Source organism: Phocoena sinus, chromosome 13, assembly GCF_008692025.1.
Source record: "Phocoena sinus isolate mPhoSin1 chromosome 13, mPhoSin1.pri, whole genome shotgun sequence".
Lineage (NCBI taxonomy): Eukaryota > Metazoa > Chordata > Mammalia > Artiodactyla > Phocoenidae > Phocoena > Phocoena sinus.
In genome coordinates this window covers 22673035-22695614 of record NC_045775.1, presented here as the reverse complement: position 1 = coordinate 22695614, position 22580 = coordinate 22673035, and the positions used below count along the sequence as shown (strand labels likewise).

Sequence of the window (22580 nt, the reverse complement as noted above, 5' to 3'; positions counted from 1 at the left end):
CAAGAGGGAGTGAGAGCATGTCCTTCTACTCCGCCGTCTTGGTTCAGGGCCAGGGACTTTGTTCTTAATGCTTTCACCAATTCTTTAGTCCTTAGCAATCTGCTAGAAGACTTCTGTAGCAGCTTATTTTCACTACTGAAGGCAGGATTTCATCAAAGGGGGTAGCAAAGCATCACAGGAATTCAGGTTGTAGTAGAGTCAAACCTGGGTTCAAGTGTCACTCTCTCAGTCATCTTGGGCAAATGATTTAACCTCTCTAAGCCTCTGTTTCCTTATGTACAAAGTGGAGATACTAGTATTTACCTTGGGGTTGGCTGTGAATATTAAGTGAGGTTATGAATGTAAAATCCTTAACACATTGCATGGAACATTTTAAATATCTAGTAAATCTTACCTGTTATGAGGATCAAAGACTGTAGGCAAAGGGGCTAGGAGAGAGGGGAAGGATGCTAAAAGGAAGTTCTTATCATTTAGCCTATGATAGACCCTATTTACTTTCAAATATGAGTGAACAAATAAAAATGCTTGGAGGTGTTACAAGGGAAGAGACTATACTGTCAGTCAAATTTGTTCAGTGATTACTATGGCCAGGGAATGGAACACAAATAGGCAAGACCCCTACCTTCAGGAGTCTTAAGAGTCTAGTTTCTCAGTAAAACTTCAGTAGCGACTGCTAATCTCGTAAGAATGTGGTAAAAATAAATAGGTGAAACTCTGAAATAATGTGAGTCTCATTATAGAATTAGAGAGAACCATAAGAAATCTGCCAGTCCCATCTTCAGATGGGTGAAAATCTGGGACACAGGCATTATAAGAAGTAAAAAGGATCACTGCTGGTAGAATGTCATTCTGGTTCTGTTTCAAATCGAGAAATGTCAGAGAGGTACTCAACCTTTATAAATAATAATTTAAATGAAAATTAGGGTGTGGTTGACAAAGTATTTCCAGTTCATGCGATTATTTTCAAATTAATATAAAATACCATTGTTCAAAACCACTTAAATCCCAACAAAAAAGAAATATGCAAATAAATTGTGGTACTTATAGCATGTCATGACTAAAAATCAGGTTTTCAAAGACTAAATAATGACATCGGGAAATGCTTTATGGTAAGTGAAAAAAAAAGCAAGCATAGATATAGTATGGTTCTATTTTTTACAATAGAAATAGAAAAGTGTATAGTATTACAAAGCTATAGTAACCAAAACAGTATGGTACTGGCATAAAAACAGATACGTAGATCAGTGGAACAGAATGGAAAGCCCAGAGATAAACGCACACATACGGTTAATTTATGACAAAGAAGTCAAAAATATATTGGGAAAAGATAGTCTCTTCAATAAATGGGGTTGGAAAAACTTGACAGCCACATGTGAAAGAATGAAACTGGACCACTATCTTTCACCATGCACAAAAATTAATTCAAAATGGATTAAAGACTTGAATGTAAGACCTGAAATCACAAAACTCCTAGAAGAAACAGTGGGTAAGGTCCTTGACATTGGTCTTGGCAACTGTTGTTTGGATTTCACACCAAAAGCAAAGGCAACAAATGCAAAAATAAACAGTGGGACTACATCAAACTAAAAAGCTTCTGTACAGTATAGGAAACCATCAACAAAATGAAAAGGCAACCTACCAAATGGGAGAAAATATTTGCAAATCATGTATCTGACAAGGGGGTTAATATCCAAAATATATAAAGAACTCAAACAACTCAACAGAAAAAAAAAATCCAATTAAAAAATGGTCAGGGCTTCCCTGGTGGCGCAGTGGTTGAGAGTCTGCCTGCTGATGCAGGGGACACGGGTTCGTGCCCTGGTCCGGGAAGATTCCACATGCCACGGAGCGGCTAGGCCCGTGAGCCGTGGCTGCTGAGCCTGCGTGTCCGGAGCCTGTGCTCTGCAATGGGAGAGGCCACAACAGTGAGAGGCCCGTGTACCGCAAAAAAAAAAAGAAAAAAAAAAAAACATGGGCAGAGGAAATGAATAGACATTTTTCCAAAGAAGACATATAAGTGGCCAACAGGTACATGAAAAGGTGTTCAACATCACTAATTAGTAGGGAAATACAAATTAAAACCACAATGAGATATCATCTCCCACCTGTTAGAATGGCTGTTAACAAGAAATAACAAGTGTTGGTGAGGATGTGGAGAAAAGGGAATACTTGTGCACTGTTGGATGCAGCCACTATGTACAACAGTATGGCGGTTCCTAAAAAAGTTAAAAATAGAACTACCATATGTTCTAGCAATTCCACTTCTGGTATTATCTGAAGGAAACAAAATCACTATCTTGAAAATATACCTGCACACCCACACCTATGTTCAGTGCAGCATTATTTGCAATAGTCAAGACATGAAATGGAAACAACTTAAGTGTCCATCAGTGGATGAATGGATAAAGAAAATGTGACTATCTTTTTATCTATCTATATCTATATATCTATATCTATATATCTTAAAAAAGAAGGAAATCCTGCCATTTGTGACAACACGGATGGAACTTGAGGGCATTGTGCTAAGTGAAATAAGTGAGACAGAGAAAGGCAAATACTGTGTGATCTCACTTATAATATGTGAAATCTAAAAAAAGCTGAACTCAGGACTTCCCTGGTGGTCCAGTGGTTACAAATCCACCTTCCAATGCAGGGGACGTGGGTTCGATCCCTGGTCAGGGAATTAAGATCCCACATGCCACGGGGCGACTGAGCCTGCGCGCTCTGGAGCCTGTGCACCACAACTAGAGAGAAGCCTGCCCGTGGCAACGAAGAGCCCGCACGCTGCAACTAAGACCCGACACAGCCTAAATAAATAACTATTAAACAAAAATTAAAAATAAATTTAAAAACCTGAACTCATAGATACACCACCAAATGGTGGTTGCCAGAGGAGGCGGGGAGAGCGGGGGGAGTGGGTGAAGGTAGTGGAAAGTACAAGTTTCCAGTAATAAGATAAATAAGTTCTGGAGATATAATCTACAGCATGGTGACTGTAGTTAACAAGATTGTGTAAGTTAACAAGATTGTGTATTTGAGAGTTGCTAAGAGAGTGTATCTTAAAAGTTCTCATCACAAGAAAAAAAACCGTAACTGTGTGGTGATGGATGTTAACTAAGTTTATTGTGTTAATCATTATGTTATACACCTAAAACTAATACAGTGTTATATGTCAATTTTATCCCAATTTTAAAAAGTGTGTAAAAGAAACCAATAGTTAATTACTGATAAAGCTGCATGGTGAGATTACAAGTAAATTTATTCTCTTCTTAAAACTTCTTTTGAATAAAATAAACATTTCAAAGAAAATGCTTCAGGCTCTTAAAATACTTGAGATCTATGGTGAATTAGGTTTCAGTTTAACAAAAATCACATTAAAAATCTCTTAGTTTAGGTAAGCTACCACAAAACAATACCAAGACAAAAAGTAGTACTTGAGAAGGGGAAAACTTTCAATACTACTTTAACTCATATTGTTGTAGTATATAAATAATTATGTACTCCTGCCTATAAGGACTGACTACTGGTCAATAGATAACTTGGATTTATTAATAACATTCATAGATCTAATTCTGACATATCTCTTAAGTCATACCTTGAGAACAGCTATAAGCTTGAGAAGGATCAACTATTATGTCCATTGGGAATGAGTTGTGTGATTCCTGAAAATGTTTCTCCACCACCTCTCCTGTATCACTGGATGAAGATGATGATGAAGACAATCCCAGTCTAACGTATCTTCCTTTTCTACCACAGAGTGAACAATCTACCGGTGTGGCACTAGGTCCCCGGGGCAGTTGAACTTCATCTCTGTGGTAGTTTCTAACAGCTCCACTGTGATGCACAGAGCGTTCTCGTTGCCATATATAATGGGTTGGAGCAATGGCCATAACCTATGGTGGAAAGCTTTCTTTTAGAATTTTAATAAGATTTTAAAATTTAGTAAAATTAAGAATAAAAATTATAAATCAAGAACAAGCTACCTGTAAAACTAGATCTAAAAATCTGTCACCGATTTTTTTTTTTTTTTAGAAAAAAAGCATTTCCAGATAAGGCTATATTACCTATAAAGTGATTCATTGCTTGGATCCGTAAGATAATAATTGACAAAGTATTTAAATTATTTCAAACAGGAAATAGAACTGAAGCAACCTTCCAGGTTTTTCAATTCTGGATATTATAGGTTTGGGAAAAATAATACAGTTAGTCCAAAACAATACATAATTCTCTGGAATGTACTGGGTTGAAAACAATATTTTTAATTGAGGTTTCCAGCTATGTATGTTAGGCTAATCTTAACATGTTTGCAATCACAGCGAGAGATATGGTGAATGAAAACACAGGTAAGGTGCTTAACCTCTCGGTTCCTATTTTCTTGTCTGTGGTATGGAGAGAATAATGATGTCTATTGCAGAGGGTTGTTGCAAGGATTAGATGAGGGATTATTCAGAAAGTACTCAAGATTCCACACTACCTCTCAGGCACTGTTCTCTAAGGTCGGTTAGAGAACACACTGCCTTTAGAGTCAGGATAGACTTAGTTTCTTATTCTGGCTCTGCCACTTCCTAGTTGTATGATACTTTGCAAGTTACTTAACCTTTCTGAGCCTCAATATCTTCATATGGAAAACTGGGGATACCATCTGCCTCATAGGATTGTCCTGAAGGTTAAATATGTGTAAAATCCTTATCACATAGTAAACAATATGAAATGATATTAGCGAATGATAGCCATTTAAGACAAGCTAGCGAAGTGTACCTACCTGCTGACCTCATGGTGTCTAAAACTTCTAAACAGAATGTTAGAATGTTACTTCTAAGCAAAAATGTTTAGTTGCGGTTATCAGTGACCCAAGGTAAATGAGAATTGTAGAATTTGAGAGCTAGACAGTGCTTTAAAAAAAATTATTTTATTCAAGTATCTAGACAAAATTATTATTCAAAAAAGACAGACAGTGCTTTATTAATTGCCTAGACGAGTGATTTTCAAACTGGTTTGAGGAGCCCTAGGTTTCACAGACAACATTAGGGGTCGCAGGAGGGGCTAAGGGAAGACACAGCAGGTGGAGGACCTCAATTTGGGGGATTGTGTGTAAAATTTTGTTTGGAAAGAAGGCTTTTGCTGTGAAGAATGAAAACCTTAAAACCCCCAGATTAAAGCTGATTCCCTCAGAAAATAGGGTTATTGTGCCTCCCCCAAGACAATGCATAAAGAATACTAGCAACCCTAATTTTTAAAGTGTACTTTAGGATTGGATTTATTTTATAATCTACTTCTTAAATCCTTCAAAACAGTTTTCAACCAAAGACATGTAATAAAGTTATATATCTTTTAAAAGGTAGAAGTAAATAAAGATATTAACTCTAAATATACACATTTCTATGCCAATGTAAAACTAGGTGCAGAGATACCCAAGGTGAGGAAATAGAATATCAAATTTTCTTATTCCTTCCATATTTATCTACTATTTTTCTCAGCATTTCTGTTTTTATTGCTCATGTCTGGAATACCTTTCCCTTTATTTGTCTTAGTATTTCTTTTCCTTCAATGCCCAACGTAAGTCCCACCTTTCTAGAAACTCCAGCTTTCAGATTTTCTTGTTTTATTATTAATGCTATATTAGGACTCAGCATGTAAACGTTAGCACTCAGATGTACCTTTTTTTTTTTTTTTTTTGCGGTACGCAGGCCTCTCACTGTTGTGGCCTCTCCCATTGCGGAGCACAGGCTCCGGACGCGCAGGCTCAGCGGCCATGGCTCACAGGCCCAGCGGCATGTGGGATCTTCCCGGACCAGGGCATGAACCCATGTCCCCTGCATCGGCAGGCGGACTCTCAACCACTGCGCCACCAGGGAAGCCCCAGATGTACCTTTTTATGCATGTAACCTATTCTGCCGAAAGCCCCTTCTGGACAGGAATAGTTTCTCATACACCACTTTCAAATGCCTTCTCCACAATATTATGCAGTCATTAAATATTTTTAATGATAGATGAAAATATATTAGAATTAGAGGCCACTAACATTATGAGCCTTCAGCAATATGATTTTTGTAGGAATCCTATATAGCAAAGTCTAGTGAAAAGAGCAGAGGGAAACATGAAGTAAAGGGCACAATATAGAAGATTTGGTACTGTTCTTTCTGCAATAAGCTAGGCATCATAGTCTCTCCACGTGTTAACCCACCTAGAAAAATGCATGCACACTTACCTATTATGCTATTTAATTCCTGAGATAACATAATAGATATAAGTGCATTTTCTAAACTAACCAACATAAGAGATGGAGGCTAGATGTCAGAGAAAACAGAACACTGGGAAGCCATTAGATGTGAAGTCAAGTTCTGGCTCTGCCACTTAACTGATATATGATCTTGAGTAAATCTCAACCTCCTTGGTCCTCACAAGTATTTTTGTAAGGATAAGAAGATAATTTATATGAAAATATAAATTTGTAAAGCACAATGCAAGTGTATAATTACTGTAAGCCAGTTTGTGGCTACTATCATAACTTGAGTTTATTTTAGGATATGTGACTAAAAAATGGGTTGACAGTATGCCAGTACTGGACTCTTAATAACAAATGCATAGAAAACTAAATTTCTAACAGCATGTCTTGCTACTATAATGCAGCAAACTTCAGGGCAAGGATGATGTAATACTTCTTTATAATAAACCTCCACAACACTGAACTTAGTGTCTTACTCATAAATTAGCTGTTAAATGAATACTTAAGAGAACAGGATAAAATCTACTAGGTAATTTCTTTTTCTGTACACCAACATGATTCAAAGGTACCTGGTTGGAACAACCAAAAAAAAAAGATCTTATCTTTATCTAGCTTATCTATCTGGATAAGGGTCAGTGCTAGGTGAGCTCGGTAAAGAATTATGTTTTGGAGGGCTTCCCTGGTGGCGCAGTGGTTGAGAATCTGCCTGCTAATGCAGGGGACACGGGTTCGAGCCCTGGTCTGGGAGGATCCCACATGCCGCGGAGCAACTAGGCCTATGAGCCACAAGTACTGAGCCTGCGCTCCACAACAAGGGAGGCCGCGATAGTTAGAGGCCCGTGCACCGCAATGAAGAGTGGCCCCCGCTTGCCACAACTAGAGAAAGCCTTCGCACAGAAACGAAGACCTAACACAGCAAAAATAAATTAATTAATAAATCCCTACCCCCAACATCCAAAAAATAAAAATAAAAGAAGTTTTTTTAAAATTTACTTATTTTTGGCTGCGTTGTTGCTGCACACGGGCTTTCTCTAGTTGCGGCGAGTGGGGGCTACTCTTCATTGTGGTGCACAGGCTTCTCATTGTGGTGGCTTTTCTTTGCTGCAGAGCACGGGCTACAGGCATGCGGGCTTCAATAGTTGTGGCACATGGGCTTAGTTGCTCCGCGGCATGTGGGATCTTCCCAGACTAGGGCTCGAACCCATGTCCCCCACATTGGCAGGCGGATTCTTAACCGCTGCACCACCAGGGAAGCCCAAGAATTGTTTTATAGTTTTGTTTATTTAAAAAAAGTTTTTAATCAAGTATAGTTGATCTACAATGTTTCAGGTTTACAGCAAAGTGATTCAGTTTATATATTTTTTCAGATTCTCTTCCATTATTGGTTACTACAAGATATTGAATATAGTCCCCTGTGCTATACATTAGGTCCTTGTTGTTGTTTGTCTTCATAGATAAGAAGGTATGAAAAAGAATCAGAAGCTTTAAGTTCCATTCATTCTGTCAGTCAGCTATATTTACTGAGCGCCTACAAGTCAGGCACTGTTACTGCATGCCTCTCTCCCTTCATCCCCAGGCAACCACTTTCTGTCACTTTGGATTATATATTCTTCACAGTTGATATAAATGAAACCATACAATATGTGGTCCTTTGGGGACTGGCTTCTTTCATTTAGCATAATGTTTTCAGGGTTCATCCACTTTGTAACATGTATCAGTACTTTATTCCTTTTAATTGTCAAGTAATATATCATTGTATAGATATTTTGTCGATCCATTAATTAGCTGCTGGACATTTCGACTGTTTGCACAACTATTGACTATTATGAATAAGGCTGCTTGCTATGAACATTCATGCACAAGTTTTTGTGTGGACATAGTTTTCATTTCTATTGAGTATAAAACTAGGAGTGGAATTGCTGGGTCATATGGTAACTCTGTTTAGCATTTTGAGGAAATGCCAGACTGTTTTCCAAAGCAACTACATGATTTTATAATCCCACCAGAAGTGTATAAGGATTCCAATTTCTCCACATCCTTATCAATACTTGTTATTGTCTGTCTTTTTTTAAAAAAAATTATAGTCATCCTAGTGGGTGTAAAGTGATATCTCCTTGTGTTTTTGAGTTTGCATTTTTCTGATGGCTAATGATGTTGAGCATCTTTTCATGTGCTTTTATGCCCATCTGAGTATCTTTTTTGAAGAAATACATATTCAGATCCTTTGCCCTTTAAAAAATTGGGTTGTCTCTTTAATACTGAGTTGTAAGAGCTGTTTATATATTTTAGATATAAGTGCCTTATAAAACAGATGATTTGCAAAATTTTTCTTCCAGTTTGTGGGTTGTCTCTTCACTTTCTTAATGGTGTCCTTTGAAGAACAAAAGTTTAAAATTTTGATGATGTCCATTTTATCTATATTTCCTATTCTTGCTTGTGCTTCTGGTATTGTATCTAAGAAACCTAATCCAAGGTCATGAAGATGTAACCCCTATGTTTTAAGATTTTTATAGTTTTTAGCTCTTAAATTTAGGTCTTTGATAAATTTTGAGTTAGCTTTTTATATATAATAGAGAGTAGGGGTCCAAGTGCTTTCTTTCGCACGTGGACATCCAGTTGTTCCAGCACAATTTGTTGAAAAGACGATTCATTCCCCACTTAATTTTCTTGGTACCGCCAAAAGTCAACTGGACTCTTCAATTTTTATTCCACTGAGGGAGTTACTACTCAGTATAGGGTGGTAAAGAACGGTTTCTCTGACGTGACATTTAAGCAGAGTCCTGAATGAAGTGAGGAAGTGAAGCATATGAATTTCTGGGGGAAAGCATTCCAGGTAATATGAATGGCAAATGCAAAGACCCTGAGGTGGGAGTGTCCTTGGTGCATTTGAAGAATAGCAAGTAGGCCAGAGTGGTTGCAGTGAAATGAACAAGGATGGGAGATGAAGTGAAAGTGATAAAGGAGGAGAGTTGGCAGACCATGTGGATCCAGGATAAGTACTTTGTGTCTTTTACTCTATGTGAGATGTGAAGCCTCTGGAGGCTTTTGAGTAAAGGAGACATGATTTGATTTTCTAAAAGATTAACTCTTTAAATCTGCTATGAAGAATAGACTATAGGGAAGAAAGATTGTAAGGGAGACTATTTGGAAAGTTATGACAATAGTTGAGGCAAGAGATGACAATTAAAGTAGGGTTTAGTGGTGGAGGTGGTGAGAAATGGTAGGATGCTGGATTTTCTTTAAGGTATAGATGTGGAAAAAAAAAGTCTAGGGTGACAGTTTTTTGGCCTGAACAACTAGACTGATGAAGTTGCTATTTATTAACATGTGGAAGATTGCAGGAGGAGCAAGTGTAGAGATCTATGTGGGGGAATCAAAACTCAATTTTCAGCATGTTAAGTTTGAGGTATCTACTAGATAATGAAATGTAAATTAAAAATTGGATATGCAGATCTGGAATCAGGAGAGAGATCTGTTAGTTCTCAGTGTTGAAGCCTTGAGAGACTAAACTTTTCTGTAAATCCCATTACACAACTGACTTTCCAGGTGTCTAAAACTTTGTAGTCTCTTATACATACACCATTAAGCCACATAACTCTCTGTCTCTTTGTCTGGTGCCAGCAACTGAGGTAATTCCAGCTCCAGCAGAATAAAGTTGTTGCAGTTAAAATGCTAGTCATTGTATTTTAGGAGTGGGTAAGCAACCTGCCATGAGGAAGCATTGCCTATCCCGGCCTCTTCTGCCTCCAGTGCCCCCTCCATGTACTTAGCTGAGTGTTCTACAGGGTTTGAAGCATTTACTTTGAAAAAATCAGAGTGTTCAAATAAGGCCCGCTATCACATCAAGGATGGCAACAGGTGCGCAAATTACCCACTCCTCACCTCGGGAGGTAGTGACAAAAAATAACAAGACAGGACTTTTTCAATGCCCTGTAATTGGAATGAGTCCTTTAAATTCCTTAATAAGGATCCATTAATCTGGGGAGATGGGTCATACATACCTAACTTTTCATATTTTTCTATTGAATATAATCTTGTAAAGACTTGGCCTGCTGCACAGTCCTCTAAGTTATTTCTGAATCCTTGCATTTCCCCCAACATTCAACAATCCTAATCCACAAATATGCATAACTGCAATATCTTCATCTCATTAATAAATATAATTAACAAGGTTAATTCTGGGCAGAGTTCTGTGACACACCTCTGAAGTCTCCCCTCAGGTCTGACACTACTAATCCATTAATTGGTTCCTTTGGCCTGTAGTCATTAAACTAGATATGACTTCATTTTTTTTTTTTTTTTTGGCTGCGTTGGGTCTTTGTTGCTGCACGCGGGCTTTCTCTAGTTGCAGCTAGTGGGGACTACTCTTCTTTGCGGTGCGCGGGCTTCTCATTGTGGTGGCTTCTCTTGTTGCAGAGCACGGGCTCTAGGTGCGCAGGCTTCAATAGTTGCAGCATGCAGGCTCGGTAGTTGTGGCTACACGGGCCCTAGAGCACGCAGACTTCAGTAGTTGTAGCGTGTGGGCTCGGTAGTTGTGGCTCATGGGATCTAGAGCAGAGGTCCCCAACCTTTTTGGCACCAGGCACTGGTTTCATGGAAGACGATTTTTCCACTGGTGGGGGTGGATGGTTCAGGTGGTAATGCGAGCAATGGGGAGCGGCAGACAAAGCTTCGCTCACTCCCTCACTGCTCACTTACTGCTGTGTTGCTCAGTTCCTAACAGGCTGTGGACCAGTACCAGGGGTTGGCGACCCCTGCTCTAGAGCGCAGGCTCAGTAGTTGTGGCACATGGGCTTAGTTGCTCCACAGCATGTGGGATCTTCCCGGACCAGGTATTGAACCTGTGTCCCCTGCATTGGCAGGCGGATTCTTAACCACTGCGCCACCAGGGAAGTCCCATATGACTTCATTTAATTACAGCATTATCTAGCCCACATTTACCAAACTTCTTTGAACTAGTACTGCCTTATAGTTATCATTGCCTTCCATTTAATTTTCTACTCCAAATTTTTTTAGTTTGAAACATTAACTTTCTTTACTGAAAACCAGGACATTAGATAAAATAATCTTTTAACTTTTAGTGTCTTTCTGCTTTATATTAATAGAATCTGGCATCAAGGAAACTTTATGTATGCTTTATGAAAAGAGGTATAGTTTTTAAACTTATTTTATACCATGTAGTTCACATTTAACCTTGGGAACTTGAAATTTTGATACTTTAACAGAAATTATTTAATGGAAATTATTATTCAGCTCCAATGTTATTACCATGATGTATTTTGGAATGTGCACGCTATTCTTTCCCAATATACTGGTGATCTTTTTAGAGAAACACTCTAAAATAAAAATACTTTCTACAGAAGTAGGCTGCTCTGAAAAACAGAAATGACAATTTTTAATTATTGTGGTATAAAATTAAAATATCAACATTGTAATATAAAAGTTGTACTCATGGTAATCATCAAGGTTAATGGTTTACCCTTCATATACAAAAAAAAAGTGAAACATTAGAAGCACATTAAAAAACATAAAAGGAAAACCACATAAAGAGAAGACAGAGATTATATATATAATGCATGTAAAAATCTTACCTCCTCACAGCATCGCCGGCTTACAATAGCCCTATAGTCAATTCTATCCCAGAGTTTGTCCCTTAACTTTAAGAAATCAGGGAATAATTTTCTCCAGTTTTTCCCTAAAGCCCATGGAAAAATTTCATATTTGGATTCTTCTTCATCTTCTTCAACTGTATTGGCCAGATACCTAGCAAAGAAGACCAACAACTCAAAAAAGAAATGGGTAAAGGACAGGAACAGACAGTACACACACACACACACACACACACACACACACACACCAACTTTTTATAAACACATAAAAGATGTTCAACCTTATGCATGATTAAAGAAAGGTAGATCAAAAATAGAGATACAGTGAATTTTACCTTGTTGAGTTCTGGATACTTTTATATTCCTATCAGTCTTGAGCTTGGCTCTGGGATGCAGTTATATGGAAACGGTCTGATCCTTTCAAGTCTTGCTTTCATGATTTGTTAGGTGGATCTGGAGCAATGTTCAGTCTAGGGCTAATTTCTCCCCACTAAGGCAAGATGTTCCTGAGAACTGTACTCAGTACTGAATTACTCAGTGTGAATTATAAGTTTTTTCAGTCTGGCTGGTGGGAACAGGCACTATTTCCAGCCCTGGGTGAATGTTAGTCACTGTGTTCCCTCTATTCTTACGGTCTTTCCCTACAGTCAAATACCTGAGGGGGAATCAGGCATGCATAAAAGCAGGAACACCAGACAGATAAGAAGAATCATCAGTCAATCAAAACTGACCCACATGATAGAAGTAACAGACAAGGATACTAAAACAGTTATAATTATTCCAGATGTTCAAAAAGATTAGACACATTGAAAGTATACCTCTAGAGATGAAAACTATGTGTACAATGAAAACTACATTGAGTGGGGTTAACAGCAGATTAAATTTTGCAGAGGAAAAGAATTGTGCATTGAAGACATAGCAATATAAACTATCTAAAATGAAACACAGAGAAAAGGAAACAAAAATAATGAACAGAGCATCAATAAGCTGTGAGACAACTTTAAGCAGCCTAATAAAGGTGAAATTGCAATCCCTAAAGGGTGGTGGCTGGACAGAAAAAACATTTGAAGAAATAATGACTGAAAATTTTCAAAATTTGATGAAAACTATAAACCCACAAAGAATCTCGGTGAACTCCAAAGCACAAAACATGAAGAAAATTATACTAAGGCATATCATAATTAATTACTTAGGACCAGTAATAAAGAGAAAATCTTAAAAGCAGTCAGAGAAAAAAAATAAGACATGTTAGATAACACAGGAACAGAGATAAGGATTGAGCAGATTTCCCACTGGAAACAATGCAAGCTCCATAGATGACTTTCTAAGAAAAACAGGCGACTCACAATAAAAAAAAATTACAAAACATACAAGGGAACAAGGCACCATGAACAGAAACAGTCCCTGAAGTGTGAAGATACTGGAATTAAGAGACAAACACCCAAGAAAAGGGGGTCTTAAAAGCAATCAGAAAGGAAGGCAAATGATCCCAAGTGGAAGGTTTGAGATGCAAGAAGGAATAGTAATCAAAGATATATAGATATATGGGCAAATCTAAACAAATGTTGAATTTATAAAACAACAATAATAATGTCTAACATTTTGGAGGGCATCAGGTAGAACTAATAGAATTGCAAGAGAATAGAAGTTGGGAAGTGATTAGAGTTAAAATGCTTAAGGGTCTTGTAATTAAAAATAACTAGGGCAATTGCTCAAAGAATAGATATAGAATGTGAGATTTCCAAACATGTAGAGGAAAAAAAGGTGTCAAAAGTAAAAATATTAAAATCTCAATCAAAAAGAAGATTAAAATGGAGGGGAAAGAAGAAAGAAAAAAATGGGACATACACAAAATACACAACAAGATGGTAGGAAAAAATGCAAATATATAAGAAACAATAGAATATTATTCTGCAGTGAAAATGAAATGAACTATAGCTACATGTATCAATAGAAATGAATCTCAAAATAATATTATAAACCAAAAGAAGAAAGTTACAGAAGAATGATAATGGCAATTATGGTGTATAATTACTATATAGCCCCCAAATAGGAATAACCAAATAATATATTATTTAGAGGTATATACATAGAATAAAGAAAAGTAAGAAAATGATTACTTGTGGAAGGGAGGGGGCTCTAATTGGGAAACTGTGTGCTGTGAGTTTCTAAGATTCTGGCAATGTTCTATTCTTGAGTCATGGGTACATGAGTATTTGTTTTGCTTCTATTCTTTTACACACACATACGTATACATTCCATATACTCTTTTGTAAATATTTCACATAAAAAAAATTTTAAAGGCACAGAAGTGTATAGTACATCTCTATTCATGTAATATACACACTGGTTCATATATAGAAAATTATTCTAGACACATACATATGAAACTGTTAACTGTCCTTGAGGAGGGAGGTCGAGGTCTTGAGATATGAAGAAGGCTTACTTTTTTTTTTTTTTTTTTTTTTGCGGTAGGCGGGCCTTTCACTGTTGTGGCCTCTCCCGTTGCGGAGCACAGGCTCCGGACGCGCAGGCTCAGCGGCCATGGCTCATGGGCCCAGCCACTCCGCAGCATGTGGGATCCTCCCGGACTGGGGCACGAACCCGTGTCCCCTGCATCGGCAGGCGGACTCTCAACCACCGCGCCACCAGGGAAGCCCCCAAGACTTACTTTTAATTGTATACCCTCCTATATATTTTTTTAACCATATGCATATTCATATTTAGTTACATTAATATAAAATGAGTACATACATATTTTTATCCTCCCTTAAAATAACTATTTTAATATTACCTTATATTACATTATATATATATATATATATATTACCTTATTATAAAGCACCTCATTGTTAAACCCATTCAGTTATATGAGTCAAATCATGTCCTTTGTGAAATTACATAAAGTAATTTCTCACTTAAGTATCCCTGAGAGTTCTTAGTAAACTGTAGATAGAGCTGGAGGTTGCCCCTTTCATGCTTGCAGATTATGAAAAATTTATAATGGACTATGGTACTCCAGTATCAGGACCACATTATTATTCTACTCTATATTAACAATTTTTCAGCCTCAAGGTAATGAAATATCTGTCTCTTACACATGTAAGTTGTCTTCTAATTTGAAATAGATTTTTCTTGGAGCAGAGTCCATTTCTTTTGCATAGGGTTAATTATGTTTATTCAAATAAAGAATTAAGAACCTCCTATGTCAGCCACTGAAGTATGCAAAAAAAGTAAGATACACATTCCTTGCCCTTAAGGAGTCTACAGTCAAGTAGAAAAGGCAATCAAGTATGAAATAAATACATAACTGAAAGAGAATATAGGAAAATGATAATAGAAGTTCAGAGTGTTATAAGAATATATAGAAAGGAAAAGGAGTTGAGTTAGAACCGTGGCTGAGAAAATATTTAATGAGAACGATTGAGTGAGGGTGTCAAAAGAATGATTAGATATAAAAATGTAAATTATAATTCATGCTACTTTTCATATGGAGCTTATAATGCAACGCAACTTGACATGCTACTACACAGTGTAAGGTAACACAGTGCTTTGCTGGTAGTAACATTACAAAACTTGTCAAATCCAATTTAGGGCATCTGGTAAGATTTAAATAAAGTTTCTTTTGGTTTGTTTTCAATTTTCACGTGAGAAAAAAAACTATAAAATAGATATTGCCTCAACATACAGATATAATACTAAGAGACATGTAAACAGCAGCTTAGTGTTAAATGGCTGAATTTGGCCATTGGCAAGTCACACCTGAATTTGCTGATTAACTTTTGTGACCTTGGAAAGTACTTAATCTTCCTCAGTTTCAATTTCCCCATCTGTAAAATGGAGATAATTAAAAAAAAATGTATCTTATAAGGAAGATTAGACGAGTTTATAGAAAACATTTTTGTGGTACCTTGCACATGATATCAATATTAGCTAATACTATTATATTCCCCCCCATTTAGCAATCAACAACTCAAATTTTATAGAGTTCATATTTTCCTATGCATGGGGAAATGTGTTTGCTGAAAACATGCAGAGATAATTTCTTCTAGTCCTATTTCTTGAATCACTCTTTGATTCTGAATTAAACAGACTTTAAATAAATTCTTCAGTGCTAACGGTTGTTGTGGTATTCAACTTAAATATTTTTATATGTAGTTCCCTAGTTAGGTACTTAAAATTATATTCATATATTCCAAACTGCAGCATTATATCCAGGTACTAGGTAGAAAAGGTTTTGATATTGAGATGTCTAGAGCATTTTCCACAAGCTGTTCAGTGTAAAAGGGCAATAATGATAATTTTTACTATACATTAAATTTCAAAGAGAATATTCTGGCTTTTAAAAAAATCTCTAAGTCCAAAAGAGGAAAATTTGGGATAATTTATGTGGAACACTATATAAATTATGGAAATGTGAAAGGTACAATACAAACTCATGTGGAATACTGAATAATAAATGTTAGGCATATGGCAGGATAAGACCAGTGAAAAGAACATAAGAATATCCTATTAAAGTAAAAAACATATAGCTTTTAAACAGGAAGGCCTATTCAAAGATATACATCAGGTTTTAAACAGCCTCTATTTTAAATAAGGTATTGTATATATTATAAATAACTAGCACAAAAATCACTTAGTAGAAAGCATACTTACAGAGCAATAAAGAAATTTATCCTGGTATGCTCATTTATAGTAAATTTAGCTCTCTTGAAATAAACAAAGGTCATAGCCAAAAGATACTATAGGGAAAAAAGTTAAAAGTTAATATTAATGTTTTGCTTTCATAGTAAAACTGCTTTAAAATAGTTATGTTTATAAGCTAAAATAAAGCATTATTTATCCTTATTATAGAATTAGCTATTTATTTGAGTCCTTATTTTTTGGCTTTCTTTAATCCATATGAACAGTGAGAAACAGTTCTGGATCATTTATGATTAAAGTATAATTTTATAATTATAATTTTAACCTCTAAATTTTATTACCATCTATTCAGACCTATAGAGAAGCTGAAATAATAATCAAGTGAATAACCATACATCCTTCACTGGCCTGATGTATGTGTATATGCAAAAATTTTTCCCCTCAACCCTTTGAGTTAGTTGCAGACATCCATACTCACTTTTGAAAATAATTTTTGAAAAATAACTTCTAACCAGAAATTAGAACAACATGCATGGCTCTATTTTCACTGGAATAAAAGTGTTTTAAATGTACTATTAGGAAGACATGTGTCTAGCCTGCTATGAGGACCCATGCCAGGTTCTGCCTGTTCAAGTTAAAAACGAGTTATGATACTGATATATTGATAATAGACTCTCTTTCATAAAATGCCTAATTCATGCTACCTTCACAGGTTTGGCCACAAAGGTGATCCCAAATTTTCAAGGTAACTTTCAGTAGAGGATTCTTGATATATTGAGTGTTAAGATACAGTACTCCTGGCTACTTTAAAGGCACTGCCCCCTGCTGTCCAACAACTTTAATTACTGTAAGGTGCTTAAAATTGTAAACTTTTAAACTTTAGAACTCCACATGAACTGGATATTTTACATTAAGGCATTACTGTCAATTTTTAAAAGCATCAGTGACACTGATTATGTTTAAAAAGATCTCACCTTTTAGAAGTACATCTTTAAATATTTATGGATAAAATGTTAGGGTGTCTGGGATTTGCTTCAAAATAATCCATGTTTGGGGAGAGAGATTAGAAGAAATAAGAATGGCCATGAGTTGATCATTGTTTTAGCTGGATGACAGGCACATGGAGGGTCTTTGTTCTATTCTCTCTACTATAAGTTGTATGTTTGAAATTTTCTAAAAATTTTCAAAATTAAAAAAACCCTCTTGATTTTATTTTTATCTTAAGCTTAAAATAAGAGTTCACATCAATATGAAATTAGTGGGTATTTAATCATGAGCTAGTCTTCTGTTCATTCCCTTTTCTGTTGGTTGGCACTTTATTTATTTATTTATTTTTGGCTGCTTTGCGTCTTCGTTGCTGCGTGCCGGCTTTCTCTAGTTGCAGCGTGGGGGGGCTACGCTTCATTGTGGTGCGCGGGCCTCTCACTGCGGTGGCCCCTCCCGTTGCAGAGCACGGACTCCAGGCATGCAGGCTCAGTAGTTGTGTCTCGCGGGCTCCAGAGCGCAGGCCCAGCAGTTGTGGCACATGGGCCCAGATGCTCCGCAGCATGTGGGATCTTCCCGGACCAGGGATCAAACCCATGTCTCCTGCATTGGCAGGCGATTCTTAACCACTGTGGCACCAGGGAAGTCCCATAGCATGTTATTTTAAATGTAGTACGAAGTCATGCTGAATTTTCTGATATGACTAACTGGTCTAAGATGACATTTATAAAGCTGAAATTCTAACTGATCAGCTAAACCTAAATAGTATAGAAACATCACAATCCCTAGTATATAAGTCAGCATCATGATGTTCTTTTATGAAACACTGATTCCTAAATAAAGAACATGATAAACTAATTTTACTCTACAAGATTATTGGGATCTGTTTTATCTAAATTATCTACAAAATATTAAAATGTGTAACAGACTGCCTTAGTGGAATGAATCTCAGATATTACCTGATAAAAAGTAATAATTCTGATCAAAACATATTAAGCCTAATATAGCCAATATTTTATAACTATAAATGGAGTATAACCTTTAAAATTTTTCAATCATTATAGTGTACACCTGTAACTGATATGCATCAACTAAATTTCAATTAAAAAAAAACCCAAAACAAAACAAAAAACCCCCCAACCACCCAAACAAAGAACATATTAAGTCTATATTGATTCTTGTTTTAAATCAAACAGATACGGGTTTAAGGTCATTTAATCAGTAATATTTCACAATGCCTCAAGTATAGATAGAATGAATCTATGTTGTATGCTAATGGATTCCACTTTGAAGGAGCAATGTAGGCTAGTTCTTTTCCTAACCTTAATTAATAAGATAGAAAATCCTAATAAGGTTCATTAAAGTCCTGATAGCCTAGTAACATAATAATGCTGGTTAATGATTATACTGTTAACAAATTTACCTTGTCTGCAATTTTACAGCAGCAGTCCATCCACAAGAAATCTTGAATTAAGTCGTCATCTACGACAAAAGATAGCTATGACTTGTCTTTTGAAAACAGGTGCTTTCCTTTTGAAGAATTAATTTTTACATAAGGAGATGACAAATGATGCTTAGAAATCAAACAAAAATGGCAGGACCAGGGTTGTCCAAGGTGTAGTTTTCAGTTCTTTAGTGTGTTTGCCATTGCAAGCGCTGTACAAAAAGCTACTGCTTTATTCTTTGGCTTCCCATCTGATTTGCCTTAATATATAGCCCAGACTGGAGGAAGAATGATAGAACTGTTTGATTTATTGAATATTTCTATAGCTCTTTTAGAAATATGTCTTGGGTGGCTCTAGATGAGCCTTTGCTGTTTTCCAAAATCAATCTTTAACAGGTGGAAATGGAATCTGATAAAAGATAAGTCTTTAAGACATAATGACTCAATGAATACTCTGTTTTCTAAATATGTTTTGTTTTTTTTTTTTAACTACTTTCTCCTTTTAGGTACGGGGTATTTTTAGTTTTGAGTTTTCTCTTCTCCTACTTATCTCTGTCCAATTATCTATTATCCAAATACACATGAAAATATCTATGTAAAGGAGATTCATAATTCATTAGTTATTTATAACTAACATTTAATTTTGGAAAAAACTGAGTATGACAAAAAGATCAACAAACATACTGTTAAAAAATGAATAACATCCAAAAAATAGGTCAGAAACACTCATTTCAATTTTAAAAGGCTAAAATATATAATCCCAAAATATATGGGTAGCTGTCAGAATATAATTTGAGAAAGATCTACTTTTTTCCATTTCCCCCTGCATTTTAAGTTAAATAAGCATAACTTCTTGTTATATCCTAGAAATATCATCAATGTAGTCAAATAAATGGAAAGTTCCAAGTATAAGTACTGCTTTTTTGAGAATAATTAATTTCTGCCTTAATTCCATTTCTATTTCTTAAATTACCTAAAATGGTAAAGCCATGTATTTTCTCTTATTTCTCACATTCAGTTACGAATAATAATGAAGTTTGTGGGTAATAACTTCACTCTACTCTTTAAAGAGAGAGGGAAACTTTTATTAACAGCATTCTAGATCCTGACAAGGAACATCTTTATAGTTCAACATTTTCTACCTGTATTATTTACATTTTGTCTTCTGTTATCTTATTTTGCTTTTCTTTACATCTTAACCAGCTTGCCCTTTTTTTTTTTAAAGATTTCTGTCCTCTCAGCAGGGCAAACACTCTTGTCCCCAACTCTCTCCTCCTATATGCATATGCTTTCCTCTATAAGCAAGGAAGGCTGTTACCTGGATCTGCCAGACTGTGATAGCTACTTGATTTGATTCAGTCCCGCAGATACTTACCAGAATCCATCTATCCAACCCTTTATTCCGTCTACCTTACTGCCTTACCTCAAAAAACAAAAACCAATCCTCTTTCTTGGCCAGTAGAAGTACTGTAAAGACGTTTCTTTTTGGCTATGTTTAAGAAGCTTATTAGCAAAGTAGCACTGTTTCATGATCTGAACAAATTCAAACTCAATTTCATTATATGAGCATGATGATAAAGCATAGTTAATTTTTAATAATATTCCCCAGATATAATACTGAAACTGCTCTAGGTTGACTAACCTTGCCAGTTTGCTCAGTTTCAGCACTGAAAGTCCTGGGAAACCCCTCAGGCCCAGTGACACTGGGTCAGTTGGCTCACCTGAGACTTTATGTAGTATTTATACTTTAGGTCAAACAAAACTCATGCTATGACCTTGAACTGCCCAGAATTTACATTTGACACTTGAATTTAAGTAGTCTAAAAGCTAGATGATGAATTTCTACTCTAAAAGTAATCAAAACAAACAAAAATCCAGCATTGAGGGGGAAAAAAAAAAGGACTAAGGAAAACAAAAGGCAGATTTGGTTGGAGATAGAAAACCTGACATAGAAAATAACAGTATCCTCTTTATTATAAAAATGATAAAATAGATCTTATATTCTTATTTTTAAGTACTCTATAATTACCCCTATTACAATATTTTAAACCTACCAAATAATTTAAAGAAAGCAGTCATTTCCTGACGCTGTATAACTAGACAGGGTCCTTTGGGGCGTTTAGACTTGTCGCTATTATGTGCATTTTGTTCAGATGCTGGCCAACAATCTTTAAAAATAGGACGCTTCAGGTTAATGGATTTTTTAGGCTGATGTGATCTATTTGACTCTGATTTTACATGTACAGTGACAGTAGGTGGTGTCTCACAACATAGCTGATTATGCCTCATTTTGGTTTCCCACAATTCCTGTAAAAATAAAACACACAGTTATTTATGACACTCTTGTTCACTTCTATATAAAAACAACAGATTGGATGACACTATCAGATGCAGTCATAGGAAATGTTACTGAACTTGCTACTAAAATGTTAGTTATGACAATGACTCACATGAGAAACTGCTTTTAGAATTTAGTACCAAGAAAAGCTATGCTTCCTTTGGGTAACTGATATGCCTTCTCTTCCCAAATAATAAGATCCTGCATACTATTTTGCTTTGACTACTAGGGAACTCAAAACCAAATTTTAAATTATAGAAACTATGCTGAGTTTATAATCTATTTGTGGTATTCTTTTTTCCTGATAATTTTTATTCTGCTTGTATTGACAATTTTATCATATTAGGTCAGTCAAAGTTTTTATACAATAAGGCAAACTACTTCCAGAACTAAATTATTATCAACATCAATTATTATATTAAAAAGCAATCTCACACACAAAAAAGCATATTTTCTAACTGGTTAATTCCTTGATATGTTATAGAACTCACTGATTCAACAAGCATTGATTGTTATTTATTGAAAAGTTAAATACAATTCTAGCAAAGAAATGCATGGTATAAAGTGCATCGAGGGATTCTCATAAATTGGTCACTTTAATATCTTCTTTTTTTACCATCTTTATTGGAGTATAATTGCTTTACAGTGGTGTGTTAGTTTCTGCTTTATAACAAAGTGAATCAGCTATACATATACATATATCCCCATATCTCCTCCCTCTTGCGTCTCCCTCCCACCTCCCCTATCCCACCCCTCTAGGTGGTCACAAAGCACCCAGCTGATCTCCCTGTGCTATGTGGCTGCTTCCCACTAGCTATCTATTTTACATTTGGTAGGGTCACTTTAATTTCTAAAGTTGTGAGTGTATGACTATGCCATTTGAGTGGCCAATTACCAGTGTGAATGAATGTAAACTGTTATAGACTAATAAAAATTGAAACAAAGTTAATCCATCAATATGTAACAATATGCATAATCATTACCATGTTTGGTGGTAATTAGTTCACGTGATTACTAGTTAGCATTACTTTTACGGTCAAAGTACTTATAGGGTAATAGGAAATGTAGTTATGAATAGCCAAAGCAGGAAACTACTCTAAGACCCTAATGAGAACCTCTGAATCCATAACTCACAGTGACCCAGGCAGCCATGCCTCCCTTGATGTTCAAGGAGTCAGGTACAGATTCTCCTTCCTGACCCTCAGCAACTTCCCTGCTGAAGGAAGGAATGGAAAATAAGATTGGATATAGTGGGGCTAGATCAGCACTGTCCAATATAATGTGAGTCACTTTATATTTCTAAAGCTACATTTAAAAAGTACAAATAAGCAAGTG

The 22580-nt window shown here is 36.0% G+C and overlaps 1 protein-coding gene across 2 annotated transcripts in view; it reads right to left on the bottom strand.

Moving 5' to 3' along the window:
- SPDYA (speedy/RINGO cell cycle regulator family member A) overlaps nt 1-22580 on the bottom strand; it is a 41279-nt gene that overhangs the window by 10082 nt on the left and 8617 nt on the right. For both annotated transcript variants that reach the window (XM_032653303.1, XM_032653302.1), the window contains 5 exons: nt 20962-21214; nt 18887-18945; nt 16492-16577; nt 11818-11989; nt 3596-3893 (listed from right to left, as the gene is read on the bottom strand). In XM_032653303.1, the coding sequence (XP_032509194.1) occupies nt 3596-3893; nt 11818-11989; nt 16492-16577; nt 18887-18945; nt 20962-21196 (850 nt within the window). In that variant the 5' untranslated portion in view covers nt 21197-21214. The remainder of the gene's footprint in view (nt 1-3595; nt 3894-11817; nt 11990-16491; nt 16578-18886; nt 18946-20961; nt 21215-22580) is intronic.